The sequence below is a fragment of the Corvus kubaryi genome, unplaced genomic scaffold (genome assembly GCF_017639235.1).
Source record: "Corvus kubaryi isolate FWS band 111438036 unplaced genomic scaffold, C.kubaryi_AGA036_p1.0 37385, whole genome shotgun sequence".
Classification (NCBI taxonomy): domain Eukaryota; kingdom Metazoa; phylum Chordata; class Aves; order Passeriformes; family Corvidae; genus Corvus; species Corvus kubaryi.
Genome location: NW_024581127.1, coordinates 29,394,882 through 29,410,246, shown reverse-complemented (window position 1 = coordinate 29,410,246; position 15,365 = coordinate 29,394,882). Strand labels below are relative to the sequence as shown.

General features: G+C 44.1%; 1 protein-coding gene across 3 annotated transcripts in view; it reads right to left on the bottom strand.

The window, feature by feature from the left end:
• Window positions 1–8,292: 8,292 nt before the first annotated feature.
• The window catches only part of CCN4 (cellular communication network factor 4), a 34,760-nt gene continuing 27,687 nt past the window's right edge, over window positions 8,293–15,365 (bottom strand). For all 3 annotated transcript variants that reach the window (XM_042036317.1, XM_042036318.1, XM_042036319.1), the window contains 3 exons: window positions 11,640–11,897; window positions 9,523–9,716; window positions 8,293–8,668 (listed from right to left, as the gene is read on the bottom strand). In XM_042036317.1, the coding sequence (XP_041892251.1) occupies window positions 8,369–8,668; window positions 9,523–9,716; window positions 11,640–11,897 (752 nt within the window). In that variant the 3' untranslated portion in view covers window positions 8,293–8,368. The remainder of the gene's footprint in view (window positions 8,669–9,522; window positions 9,717–11,639; window positions 11,898–15,365) is intronic.

The following is a 15,365-nucleotide window of genomic DNA, read 5'->3' as shown; positions in this document are numbered from 1 at the left end:
ATGACTTTGCTGGGTCTATTTTGGGCTGCTCCTTCCTCCTGTATTTCAAAAAATCCTGTGATAGAATGATGCAAAAGCAAATATTTGTCATGTCTGAGCCAAGGCTATGCTAGATGTGATGATTCAGCAGTCATGACTGGACTGATACCAGCAAAGGACTTGACAGCCAGTGCCAGTGAAAACAGGAGGAACCTGTGCCAGTTCATCTTACAAAAGAAGGGCAAAGTTATGTTCTTTGCTGAGCTTTTCTGGGAATGGCTAATCATTCCTTCCACAAGGACACCATGCTGTGCCTGTCAAGCCTAGGCAGTTTATTTTGGTTTAATGGGGAGGAATGTATCCAAGCCTTATTGCAGCACAAAGGGATCTGCAAGCACTTCTGAGCAGCAAGGAGTTGCTAGGACCACTATAAATGTCAGCTTTGCAACCAAAAGTGTTTATTTGGCAAAGAACACTGTGTTCCTGCACATAAAAGCTGGAGGGCAGTACAGAGGAGTGGTGTCTTCCCTTTTACAAGAAGTTATGACTCCTCTTTCCTTGCAGTCCTGGTCTCCTGGTGTCTTTAACTTGTGCTGTAAATGAAGAGATTAAAGTGGCTTGCAGATTTATTAGAAATTTTTATAAAAACCCAGGCCTTGCAAAAGCGGACTTCTGTGTTACTGTTGGAGACAGAATTAGCCTGGATATTGTAGTGTCATTAACCTGGAAAACATGAGCTGGGGTTTCACTTTTTTCCAAGTGTGAAGGGCCATCAGGGAGGAAGGAGCTACTGTGGCATAGAGGAAATTCTAACTGGATAACAGGAGCTTTCCAGAAAATAACCAGTTTGCCCCTCACAGTGCTTTTGGGGTTATAAAAGAAAACAGAATGGGCTCCCAGGACCCATGAGGCTTCCTGATTGCATTAGTTGTATCTCAGTGCCAAATCGTCGCTGCAGTGGTACTCTTCAAAACCCCTTAATACAAGGGATGTCATTGCTGAAATCCAAGTTATTTCCACCTCTGCCTGGCCCTTGGCATCTACTATATAAAAATCTGACTAATCTTCAAGATATCTTTCCCGCTCCCTTTCCTTGCAGAGGGGGTGTGGGAGAGGATGTGCCAATGCCATGTCGTGGCAGCAGGACTTTTGTGCTGAAGGCTGCTGCTGCTTTCCTCTTTAAGAGTCTCTATTGACTAAACAGCTGGAAATTTTAACCTAGATGTGTTTTCGAGGTGTATGATTAATGTCATGTGTTGTGACTGATGGACTGAGCTGGAGTGGAAACTGTTTATAGCAAAGCTGCTTATTTTTTCTCTCCAGTGCTGGAATCCTCTCCCTGTGTGCTTTTGCATCTTGGGCAGAGGATCTGCTGCAATCCTCAGGGTCCCTGTAAGGGGGTCTGTTGCATCCATCAGTACAACACATTGAGCAGTGCTGCTTGCACTGCACATCGAGCTTGGCACTCCCCCTTTTGTCTGCTTTTTTTTCTTTGCACTATTTTGCACTATTTCACATTCACTGGAACAGAAAGCCTCTCCCAGTCTGTCTATATGAACAGCTGTTTTGATGTGTGGATTTAGCATTTCCACTGAGCCAAATATAGACTTTTTGTTGGTAGCTGATCACTGCTATGCCTAATGTTTAAATAACTGACAGAAAGGATGTCAGGGTATTTTAAGAGCTCCACCCTTCCCCCTCAGCCCTTTGTAACAGACAGACACAGCCTCTCAGTGTTTCTATCTATTGCTTCATTAAGGGCTCCATTCATTTTATAAACAATGCCGCTGCTGACCAGTGTTGGGGGGAAGAAAAAGGAAAAAAAGGCTTCTGATTGCAACTGCCAAACAGTTCAATGTCTGTTCTCTGCAACTCAGTGTGGGATCATTCACTTACCCAGCACTCCTAGGGGCTGGAGGAGAGTTGTTGTTTTGATGTCATTAAAGAGGCAGCCCCACATCCCATACACCCTACATATTTTTGGCACTGGTGACTGTGGGATGTGCATCAAACACTGGATGCAGACATCACTGGACATGTCCAAAAGAGCCCAAGGGTTGGGAAAGGGGTTAGGAGGCAGCTTTTCCTTTGCAAGCAGCAGCACCACAGTGAGCTGTGACCTGCAACAGAGCTGCAAAAAGTATCCTTGGGTGACCTGCCACTCTCTGCAATTGCTTATGGCTAGAGTGGATTATGGTATTGAGGTCAAGGTCAGTGCGTGGAGGGGGTTGGGGGAGGGCAGGGTTGTTTGCTGGGCAGCAGTACTGGAGAAGGGCTGGGGCAGCTCCTGGCAGAGCCTACATGAGCCAGGGCACCCAGAGAAGAGCAAGAGATGCCACCAGCCTGGGCTCTTCATCCCTTGGCTCTGTGTGTGTGTGTACCTCTGTGTGCAGGTCCCCACGAGGCCCAGCCCCCTACAGGCAGCATGCTGGGCAGGGAGGATGGGGCTGCTGAGCTGTGGGTCTGCCCCAGCTGTTGGACCTGGCACTGGCTCAGGGAATAGCCGACCTGCTTGTAGGGTTTGGTGAGCCTGCCCCATGCAAAGGTGCCACCCAGCCCGTCACACAGCGGTGAGATGCGCACTGTCAGACCCACACAGATCTCTCCAGCTAGGAAATTGTCATTTACTGAATGACTGCAATATGTTTTCATTTAGTTTAGTGACCAAATCAAAAAAACTCTGAGTTCTTTATCACCAGCTGCCAATGTTTAACATTGATCTGATCCTATGGTGATTCCCTCCCTGCTGCTCATGTGTGTTTGGGGCAGGGGAGTTCCTACAGAAGTAGAGCCTCACACAGGGTCATCACTTCATCTGGAAAGTGCAAAGTACTCAGGAGATGATGGGTTTCCCAGACTAGTGAAAGCAGCCAGGAAGCCCTTCGCACAAGATTGTGTGCTGGGCAGCTGCCACACAGGTCAGCAGAGGCTGCAGAGGCCAGATGGATCTTCTGGTGCCTGTAGAGACAGCAGTGAAATATGGTACCTTTGTTGAAAGCTATTGCCAGAGGCACAGTTGACTGGAAAATGCTTAAAAATGTAGAGAACTGCCCTTCCTGGAAAAAAAAAAAGACACACTGAAGGAGAAGGCTGGGGAGAATGAGGAGAAGGCATTTTCTCATGACACACAAGCCCAACTGACCCATCTCAGACACTTTGAGTGGCCTCCTGTCCTGGACTAAGTTCCTGTCAAGGCAAGTAACATACTTCAGGCTGGAAGGCAAGCTCGATTTGTGGAAAAACACTACAGGCATTTTTTCCTAGAATTAAAAGGTAGAATCCTTACTGGAGTTAGCTCTGAGGATATGTAAACGAAGTGATATGAAACAATGACTCTTTAATTTAAATGCTTTTCTCCATGTCTTTAGTAACCTTGTTTGAACAATTTCAGTTCGTATGGCTGTTGCAAACAGGTTACTCTTGCAATTTCTCAAGACAGCTGGTAATGAAGACATGCTCAGGCAGTTTGAGTAACCCACTTCAATTTGCTCAAAGACTCTAGACCTCTGTCCAAAGTCCAGTAAGAGTGTTGCAGAAAAAAAATCCCAAATGTTGAGCCAGAAACAGACCAGCAAAGGAATGTGACTTGGGAAATAACTGGCTTTCCCAAGCTGCCAAAATATTCACAATGGAGGAAATGGTCTCAGACCACCAATTTTTTTACCACATTACTGGCTCTTTACTTTTAGGTGTCCTCTAGTTCACAGCTTTGTCACAGATTGCAAATGCACATTCAGACATTGGCCAGGCAAGGAGATGAGAAAAGTAAAAGAAATGTCAGTCACAGACATATTTCACCTTCATTTGCTTGCCTGAACTTCTAAATGAGGTGTGAGTCACCGATGCATTAACCATTTGCCACATATTTAAGATCTTTAAACCACAGCAGCAACGTGCCATCTTAAGAAACCTCACCATGATGCTTTATGATCAAGTAAAGTGTTATATAGCTGGAGTAATTCAGACTGACACTGCCAAACCAATCTGGTTTTCCCATTAATTTTTCATGTATTTCAGTAAATAAAGCTTACAGAAATAACTCTGTCGAAATGTTAAAACTGGAAGGTCACAATTTGAGAAGGTAAATGTATGGGTATGCGCCTCTAGATAGTGAGAACACTGTCTCTGTCAGTTTAATAAGCTGCTTGTTTCAAAATTCCTTCAAGAAAGCAGGGACAAAAAAATCCCAGGGTTTAATTTACAAGATGACACAGTCTTTCTGAATGTTGTAGTTTTCCTGGAATATTATATACGCACAGCACAGCCCTAGTGAACACATCAAAAATACAACAACTGCACTATACCCTGTGTCCAGTGGCATGCACACCAAAATGGTGTTTTAAATTCCAGCCAACACTCTGTGGAAAGGCATTTTAATAAGTTTCATGCCTACTTCTTTAGTGAGTAGATAATGTGCTTTCTGGGGCTCCCAGACAAGGTGGCTTGAGCTACTGTTCTGACTCTGGTGAAGCCTCCACAGAAGGCTAATGGCTATGGTCACTGGAGATAGCTGGAGCCTTGCTGCTCATGCCAACATGAGCAGACCTTCAAAATCCCACCCTTCATCCTTGACTCAGACTACAGGACCAACAGGATGATTGCCATGAGCTGGATGTGTGCCAAACTGTCTTGGTTTAGGCTGGATTGAAAAATTGTCACTCTCATCCTTTCTTTAACCTTTCACTTGACCATTGCGGCAGAGGGGTCTGATCCTGGTATCTCCTCAGTGCTATAATTGTTCTTCCTTGGATGGTGGCATTGCTTTCAGGACCCAGCAGACCTAGGCCCATTGCACAAATGTACAATGAGCATCAGTTCCTGCTGGAGGAGTTTTCACTCTCAGCAGAGGCAAGAACAGTAGGGCCTTGTTGTTGTGGCTCTGAAGTCCTGAGGAAAAGGGAAGCAAAGGGCTGGATCCATGAATGAAAGCCTTTGGGGATCTAGGTCCTCTAGGAATTAAAACAGTAACCACAAAAGTACTTTTGTAAAGATACATGATTTGCCCAGGCACAGAGGGAGTCAGGAAACTGAATCTAAAGCTGATCTGTTGCCTTAGTCCTAGGGCTAATCTGCTTGTAAACATCCATTAAAACAAAGGATCTCAAATGCACCACAGAGTGCAGATCAAGTTAATGGGCTACAAGTGATGCTCTTCCCTGTTCAGAGCCAACCAGTTGCACAAGCAGAGCAGTAGAGCTAACAATGCTTGGTTTCCTATAGATTTGTGTCCAATGTCCCCACAGAACTCCTTTACAGCAGTGTAACAACCACTGTTCCCTGTCCGTGATTCCTTCAGCTCTGCCTCCTCCATGGCTACTTGTTTCTGGCTGGAAAATCTGCTTGAAACCCCCTTTATGCTGCTGCTGGGGTGGGTGGGTCACACTGCAGATGTGCTGGGTGCATTGAGTGCATGGAAGGTGTGCATGGGCTTGACGGGGACAATGTGTGGGCCTCTTCCCTGCCCTGCTCTTTGATTTCATTTTTTATTGCAGGAATTGCAATGCTTCTGAGATCTTTACACTTCTGCCTGCTTTGTTTGACATTTCCCACAAAGGGACTGCCTGACAGACAAACAAGTGAACAGTGTGGCTGCATACGCCTGGTTTCCTTAGGAAACCAGGCTAGAAACAGAAACATCTTGGGCACGTTGGGCAAGATCTGTGGTTTCCAGGCATCCACTTCACTAAAAACTGACACGCACTGGAGCTGCTGGTCATGCATTAGCTTTCAATAGCTTCTTTTATCTTGCAGTGAAAGCCATATGTTTCAGCCACTACAGCATTTGATTGCTGTGGTTACAGCATTAACTAATTGCAAAGCAAAGCAAGCCAATTGAGGGACACAGTTATTTATACATGATCTGGTCCTGTTTTCTTCCTTCCTTATGTGTACATGTAAGACGGAGAAAGACTGACTGTACATATAAACACATATTACACATGCTCTCCTTTTTATGCACCATAGGAACATATATATGTAAATATATACATTTATATATATATTCATGGGCATGTTTCTATATAGTTTTATATATAATATTATATACAACATTATATAGGTGCCTGCACATAATATTTTATAGGTGGGTATATATACACATATAAATGTGTATATATGTATTTATTTCTATAGATGCACATACATATATGTCTATATATACACACATGCATATACACATATGGCATTTTAAGATGGACAAGAATTAGAACACAGGGTTCCAAGCCATATTTAGGGGACGTGATTGAGAAAGAGGTCCTAGTGTTGCTTCCCTATAGCATCTCAATACAAACCATTTTTCTTTTTGGAAAACATTGTCATCTTCTTGGCCAAGGCCTCTTTTTTTGTATGTTCACATGGAACTTTTTTACCAAGGGATGGAGTTTGAAATGTAACATTCTCAATCTTGCAGGTGCTGAGGTCTCATGTGACTGGAGGCAGATAAGTCAGGTATGACCTCTGCTGTCACATCATCCAGGCCAAGGCAGTCATGAGGCTGAATCTTGCAAAATGCTGGCAGCCTCAGGTTCCTTACCAACAGAGAAACAAAGAGAAGAGGTGTTTTGCACCTGCATTGGAACATGCGGGCAGGGATCACCCTTCTTTTCTGCCACTGGAGATTTCATGGAAGTTTCAAAAAAGAAATAAAGCTTTAAATTCAGGAATGACCTAGCTCTATGAAAAATATTTGGGCCAAATCCTTACATACAAACTAAGATGCTGTTGGTGTTAAGAGCTTTTGAATATATAAAGCAGTTTTCCTAATTGTTTTTACACAGGTATGGCATTATTTTCAGCCCACTCACAAGAACTTTAATTTATCATAGCCAGAAAAATGTATGTCTCCCAGAAACTAATCAAGCTTCTGCTGCGTTATCAAGATGAAGGCAGACAATTTGCCAGCTGAAAGTAAAGCAAAATAGCAACTGCACCATCACAAGTTCAGCCTCCATGATCTCCAGATCATGTGTCACTCAGAAGTTTTACTGTGCCACCAGGGATTTTGGAAGTGGATACACAATTCTCCTGTTCATGCAGAAGCACTATTCTGCTCTCCCAAGTGAAGCAATAGCAAACATGTCATGGGGCATGGCTGCTGTACTAACAATTTATTGGAGAAAAAACTGGCTCCACCATCCTTCAGTGATGATAAATTTCTTACCTGGAAAGGTAATGACAGGGTTTTTTTCTTCACTTAGCTGACATTTGCATGTGAAACCATTTCTGTAGAAAATGTTTGGATTGATATTCACTCTGAGTAGAAGCCCTGCTGGAATTAATGCACCAGAAGCTATGCCAAGGGTTGCCTTTCCTCCTGCATCCACACATTCTCAGAGCTGATGGGAAGCCTAACGCCAGTTTTCTCATTTAGCACATCTCCTTTCCGCTACCCCAGTCATGTAAAACAATGATTTGTGTTACTGGCAAGGTGGCAGTGGGAAGAGGGACCAGTGTGCTGGTAACACCATGGGGAGCAGGAGGCAGTGGTAGGCCCTGGACACAGACCACACAACTTCTATCTGAATAAGTGGGTGCATGAGGTCTTGTCCTTCATCTCTTATCTGGCTCTCTACATTTCATCTGCAGAGATAGCCTATACATCACCTGTGGATTAGATTTTCACTCTGGGGTGGCTGTTTTGGATTCAGTCAGGCTGTTCAAGATCAGAGCAGGCAGAGAATTGTGAAAATGTTCCTGGCACAAGATACTTTAAGAGACTGAGGTGAGTCCAAGGAGACCAGGACACAGAAGTTCTTGGACCCAGCCTGTAGTAGTGAGAGGCAGGCTCATCACACAGAGATTTCAGGAGAAACGTTCTTCTCCCTAGGCTTTTGCCATAAAATTCACCATGGAGTAGGATCTGACTGAGAATAATAGAGAGGTGATTCTAGGACTGATCTCAGTGTGACAGATGCTAGACCTTAGTTGCAAGGGTCAGACCATCAAATTCTGGTGTCTAGTGTTGAATATAAAACATATATATCAGTCTTCCAGCTTAGACAACCACATTCAAGCAATGACACTATGGATGCCTGAATCTTATGTTTAAGCTAATGACAGCCATACTTTTGTTGTCATATTAGTGTACTGTTCCTTCCTATGGGCAATTAAACTGCTGGCCTAGTAAATGACAGTGCCAACAGAACTGTCATTTAAGTCTCAGTGTCTGTACATAAAGGAATTTCTGGCTGCTGGTAATGGATGAAGACCTATAAGAATAAAAAATCCCATTTGTTTAAGGCATCTCCAAAAACAGTGGCAAAACAAAGAGATTTAACATCCTAACTCAGGAAAATAACAAATTTTACATTTGCAGTGGATGAAGATTCTCCTTTTATTTTAAAACCTCTGTAAAATCAGAGCATCAGGTCAATTCCAGCATTCAGCCAATTTAATTAGCGATTTCAGAGTAATCATGGTAATGAGCCAAGTCGGCAAAGATGTCATTGGGGTTCCTGCAGTTCAGGTTGCAAAAACAAGCATTGATCCACATGATTTTCCAGGAAAACTCAGTTCCATCTGGGCACTGAAACCTCACTTCAATAGTCTTGGACTTGTAGGGTGTGCAGCATCTGTTGTCTGTGCAGACACCGCAGTATTTGGGCCTGTATGGGCTCCTGCTCACACATCCAGAGATGGTGTAGTTCATGGGTTCGTTGGCCCTGTAGACAGCCAAGCACTTCTTCCCAGGCTAAATAAGAGAAGAAAATAAAAACAAAGAGATTAATATTCAGTGCTGACACAGGTAGGACATAAAACTCACCTTGCTCTCTACAACTACCTGAAAGGAGGTTGTGGCAAGATGGGGGAGATCAGGGGGGATAGGGGATTCAGCCTCTTCTAGCAGGTTAATAGTGACAGGAAAAAGGGAAATGGCCACAAATTGCACTGTGAGAGGTTCAGATTGGGTACGAGGAAAAGTCTCTTCACTGAAAGAGAGGTTAAGCATTTGAACAGGCTGCCCAGGGAAGTGATGGAGTCACTATATCTGGAAGTATTCAAAAAACAAATAGACGTTGCACTTTGCAATGTGGTTTATTGGGCATGGTGGCATTCAATCGAAGGTTGGACTTACTGATCTTGGACATCCTTTCCAACTTTAATGATTCTATTATTCTATTCTATGATTCCTATGTTTAAAGGGGTTTGTAAGTGTTAGAAAGACTTTTACAGCCCTGACCTAGGGCGTGTGAAAGACTTACACATTTAGACATATGGACCCAAAAGCTGCAAGTAGGATACTTGCATAATAGAGTTCATAGCTGTGACCAGACGTGCAGCACTGCTTTTCTGCCAGCTGAGTACAGGGCTGTCTGAGCCAGCCTCGAGCACAGCAGGCTTGGCTTGGCTTTCCTTGCAAGGACCTTTTGGCTGAAGTTAAAACTCTCAGGGAAAGGTTTTCATACCAGCACAGGCAGGATAAATTTTGGAACTCTGCAGCACAGTAAGTCCGTGTAGAAGTGCAGCCTCATGAGGCCTGAATGCTGCCAAAGAAAGGCTGACTCAGTGTCCAGCTGAAGTGGTGCACACAGAAGTAGTCCCCACCTTGATGTGCTGGGTTATATCCACCTCGCAGGGCCTCATGTTGCACAGGCGGCTTTCCTTCAGGAGCCGGCACTGGTCGTTGTCATTGGAAATCCTGGTGGAGATGCCCAGCCCACAGGTCTTTGAGCAGGGACTCCAGGGTGAGGTGTGCACGATGCAGTTCTTCTGCCAGGCTTCATCCTCTCCCTCGTATGCTGCAGAGACAGATTAACCCCACATTATTTAGCCCAGGCAGCTTTACATATTAAACACCCTCTTCCCAGCTCATTGCACATTCAGGCCACTAACCCAAATAATTAAACCACAGCGAAGTGGCTCAGCATTCCTGTGAACCCCCTCATCCCACCCCCTTTGTGCTGACCTACTTGTGCCAGACTCTCCAGTGCTGTGAGCGCTCGGGGCCAGGGCTCATTCCTTTACTCCCCCTCACAGCCTTGCACAAGGGGGTCCTTGTCTGGGACCCCCAGGTGCTGCCACAATATAAACAATTACAGAAGCCTGAGCCAGCGGGTGGAGATCTGATCTCACCATGAAGGTTTATTTCTGAGCTCATTCAATTGGTTCCCTGTAGCAGAAAGTGGTCAACAGTCTCTGCTGGATGGCAGAGGGCTTGGGAAGCAGCCACAGCCTTTCACTGGGAGGAAGAACAGCTTCAATAGCTCTCAGAGAGCTCAGCAGCCATTTGAAGAGAGGGTGGGCTCTGTTTTGAAAGCAGCCAACAACCCCAGTTCAGGTTCTGTCCCAGCCTCAGCCAAAGTCCCCACTGCTTTACAGCTCACAGGACAGTCCACAGGCAAAACTCTGGTAGAAACTGCTGCATTGAGCTTGCTCACTGTTATATTTATTATTATATTAATTATTATATTAAACGTAATAAATGCTAGTCTGACTTCTATAAGACTTCTTACAGGAGAAAAGTCAGGAAAGCAAAGTGGTATTTTGCCCATTTTGGGACACAGGCCATGAGGACATGAGGCCAGTTTCAGTAGTACATATTTTGAATCTGGACCCACCTCACATTTCAGAGCTATCAGAAACAGAGAATCAAGGGCTAAACTCTGGTGGTTTTAACTCACAAAATGAAGAGAGAGGCTTTCTTTTGTGCAACAAAAGTACAGACCAAGGTTTGGGAAAGAACTCTTACCACCAAGGAACCAAAATCTTTGTTTACAACAACCGTCCTACCTCTCCTTGAGCTCTGCTTTTGTGAGATGGTCTAAAATATGGAGCTAATGTGGCTGGATGGATTCACTACAGTGCATCACAGGGCATTTTGATGATAAATTTAAGACATATGGCAAGCTGAGTCCATCTTAAGCATTTGAGACCATGCTTGAGGCAAATGATACCACTTCTGTGCAGTGGACTATGTGATCGTTACTATAAATGTGAGTGTGAGGAAAGAAAGTTTAATGATGTCATCAGTTCAGAACTGATGAAAAGCTACACTACCAGAAAGACAATTTAGCCCAACTCACAGTGAAACTTCCACACAATAACTGCCTTCAGGGTGCTGTGTAAGTTTGAGGCTCCTAAGATACAGGGGCTTTAAAATTGCACTACAATAGCAATATAACCCAGACATAAAGCCTCAGTCCCAAATTAAACTGAATCCATTCTCTCTCCCAGAGAGTCCAAACTGAGGGGGAAAAAAGAAAAAAATGAAGAGTTAAAAAGGACTTGTGACATCTTCAGAGTTCCAGCAGATGTGTCCTTCAAACAGGGCTTTGGCACACAGAATTCCAGAATGGTTGCATGAGAATGTTTGATGAATATCATACTCATAGGCTCATGGAATGGTTTGGGTTGGAAAGGACCTTAAAGATCCTCTCAATTCAACTCCCCTGCCATGGACAGCCACCCACTAGATCAGGTTGCTCAGGGCCCCATCCAGCCTGGCCTTGAACAGGGAAGGGGCATCCATATCCATATTGTTGCTGAGGAGTTCTAGCACACCACTGGTGCTTGCCTGTCCTGTGCTTCAGCACATGCTGTGTGGGAGGCCCTGTGTCCCTCACAAAGATTAGACACCTGACAGGTCTGGCAGTACAAGCTGATACTTTGCTTGTAGACTCCGCCAGATAGCAAAGGAGAGATCTGCCTCACTCCCACCGTACCTGCAGAGGAGATGTGACGCGGAGATGTCTTCCTGATTTTCCTGGAGTCATCACAAATCCACTGCTCACAGCACTTCCCTGCCATCTTTATCAGCTTGGGGTTTGGGCACCAGACAAGCGGAGGACGTGAGTTTGTGCACATGGGAACACAGCCCACAGCCCCATTAATGCACGTGCAGTTGTATTTGCAGTTGGGCTGAAACGTCTCCCCATTCTTATACCTGACTCCATTGAGGACACATCCTACACCAACAATCTCTGAAAAGAAAGAAAAAGAGAGAAAAACACACAGAGAACCATTAAACTAATGCTGGCAACAAACAGCTCCGATGTGTTCCTTTACCAAGCTGATCCCTGGGCTGGCAGTGCTGCGGGGAGATGTGTTCAGCCTGATGCTGAGCCAGGTGTAGTCATAACATCTAGGAAACAGTTTCCATTCTAAATCACAGCAAAAACAAGAGAACCTTTTAATGCTTCAATTAAAAAATAAGTTAGAAAATAAACAAGTTTTATCCACAAATTCTTACTTAAAAAAAAGCAAAAAATATTTAATGGCACAGTGGTAGGAATTATTCATGGAGGAGCAATCAAAGTAGTTTAAAAATGTATTGAGTGAAATTTGAGGTTTTCAGAGACATAAGAGGGGACTTCATGGAGTTGCACACGACACAGCTGTTCACAACACCTGTGTATGTCTGAAGCAGAAGGGGAGGACAAACAAGGTAGCAAAGGAGCACCTAAATGGCACTGGATTCCTACATTTAGAAAACTGGATCTTACGTGCTTTATCACAGAGCAGTTTTCTTGGAAAATGAGGTACACATTATAAAGCCATAAAAATAAATATTTGATGTATTTTTTTTTATAAAATCCCTAAGAATGTCAAGCCTTTTGATTGCCCATGAAAAGGAATCACACAGCAGCTTTTTTTGTTCGTTTGTTTTGTTTCAAATTATGGACAGTTATTTGTAAATGGTGGCTTCCAATGGAAAATTCAAACTTCAGTTTCTTGTTTGGTCACATGGAGGCAGTGCACACACACTGGTTGGGTTGCTTATGTTTTGAGTCTGGTCAGAAATGGAGCTGCTTCCGGAAAACACAAATTGAAATGCTGGATTAAAATTCTGCAAAGGCTTCCTATTTTTAGAATGAGCTGAATGAAAACATCAAGCACAAATCCTTTCTTCTGCACAAAAATGAGAGCTGCTGGAATTTGAAGCACAGATCTAGATCTCCAGTTCATGGTCACCTCCAATTTTTGTAATGCTTAAGCCTTTGTACTGAAAAGTTATCACTCAGCGCTGGAGCTGGGCCTGAAAATTCAGAGAGACTTCTAGTTATGCACAGATTATGAGAGTCCAAGAAAATGCAGTATCTCCTGGTGTTTTCCTATGAGCATATTCCTCCTGGATTATGTTAACTCAGTCTCCTGCAGGTCTCATCCCCATGAGAACATCCCCAAACACAGACAGTGGGGCTGCTGAATTCCTTCACGCAGAACCTCCCTGAGTCTGCATCAAAATAAAGCGATTTGGAGGCACATCCCTATTCCCAGCCCAACATGCACAACGCCTGCCTCACCCCCTAGGCCTGTGCTCAGCACCCTGCTGCCTCTGCTTTGGTGCAGAGAAAAGCCAACAAGAAAAGCAGAGTTGCAGTGACTCCCAGCAGGTTTCCTATTTGCTGTCTGGGAGGTTAGATCCTGGGACACACCTCAATATGTCAGTCCAGATACAGCCTGAATTTCCCCCAGTTTGACCGCATTACCTTTCCCAACACCAGTCCCTAACTCTTTCAGCATCTTTAGTTTCCATAAATTATATTGTCTGTAGCCCTTCACGCCCTGTATTCTCTAGATCTAGCTGAAGGGACCCATGTGCAAACATTGTCCTCACAGCAGTTAGTCCCCAACAACACCCAGCACAGGACTCCCACTCACAGGAGCTTTCAGTCACCAGGTCAGGATAGAAGCTGGTGGGCTCAGAGTGGGGTGATGCAGCCTATCTGTGGCCCAGGGTATAAAAAAACATGTCAGCAGACCCTGTCATGTGCATCTACCTGGGTGTTGAAAACAAGGGATAGGCCACAGGTTTCTCTGGCACTCAGAGACAACCTGCTTCACATCCTAGCCATGGAAAGACCTTTCTCTTGTTCCCCTCAGCTGTGCACACCATAACACCCCTCACCAAATAACCATAAATGTCAAATAATGGGGTACATTGTCATGGCAGTAGGGAAGTGAAAGCACAGACTGGGAATCCCTCCAAACCTCACTGGAAAAGCTGGGAGTCAATCTTCCTTCATCACAGTGCTGCTGCCACAGGCACACTGAGTGCCTGTGATGTGTGGGAGGACTGCAAAAAACCAAGAGATATCCAACTAAAAAAACAACTATTTAAAATAAATAAACAAATGCAAAGCAACATGAAGACCTTTAAAGAGGCCTAGGAAGGCTGATAGCTTTGAGACAACATCCAGCCTGTTTTCCTCTCCCAGCACAGGGCCAGCTGTAACGATGTCATTCTTGACAATGTTTGTCTAACCTGCTCTTACAGACCTCCCATGGATGTTCTACACACACTCCAGACAATACATTTGAATGATCTCATATCCTCTTTTCTTAACCTTAATCTCTTCTAATCTTGAAAATCACTGTTTAAGCTTACAGCTCCTAGCACGTAACTTCTCTTGTTGTTATTTTGCCTGTATGCTACAAAAAAATCTGGTTAGACTCCACCTTTTGCATGCTTGCTTTTTTTTTTTTTTTTTTTTTTTTTTTTTTTTTTTTTTTTTTTTTTTTAATGGCTGAGCCAGTGCAAAGACAAGGTCATTTCTTACTGGACTTCTCACCCTTCTGCTGAGGAAGAGCAATGCCTAGTATCATTTCTCTGAGAATCTGCCAGCTGCCCTGAACCTCTTAACTCCTCAGACCTGCCCCCTGTGTAACCTCTGCTCATATTCTAAGTTTATTGAAGCCCACAGTTTGCAATTCTTTTCCTCTTCTGTGGATCAGTTATTCCGTCTGTCCATCTCAGTCAGCTCTCATCCAGGTTTCCTTTCACCTTTACATTTTCTTTTAGATCATTTGGTGTTATGTTCCAGCCCAGAAGACCCTCCAGCTAAATGGCTTTTTCCTGTTTATGAACCTAAAGCCATGACCATATGTTCTAAAAACCTACTAAAAAGTAGACTTTCCGATCAGCAATCTGTGTGGTTGTGCTCATGATCCTTCTGCTTTTAATCATTCCTAGAGTAATGATTTTCAATAATTTCTGACTTTTATGAGAGGGTCTGATTCCCCCTCATGTTTTGGAACTCAGAACAAGTGAATGTACTCTCAACACACAAAACACTACCTAATTTCTTTTTGCACTTCTTCTTGAAAAGCATTCCAGTCATATGGAACCAAGAGTTTGTTATGGCAGGCAGGAAGAAATCCTTCTGCCTCATAGCAGCTAACCTGACTGTAACCATTGTAAAATCAAGGCTTAGACCTCAATTTGTAACTGACAAGCTCCGATAGGAGATAGTTCATTCCTGACCGTCTTGACAGGGTATTCTACAGACCACATGCTATCCTTCCAAGCTATCCTCTATAGGGAGCTAGCCAAAAGTGTCCCCTTAATGCCATGGTTTTCATGCAGGTGCCCATATTGTTTGTTTTTAAACCCAGCTGCCCACCTATCCTTCCTTCATTCCCAACCCAGTACAGCACCTTCTCCTGTT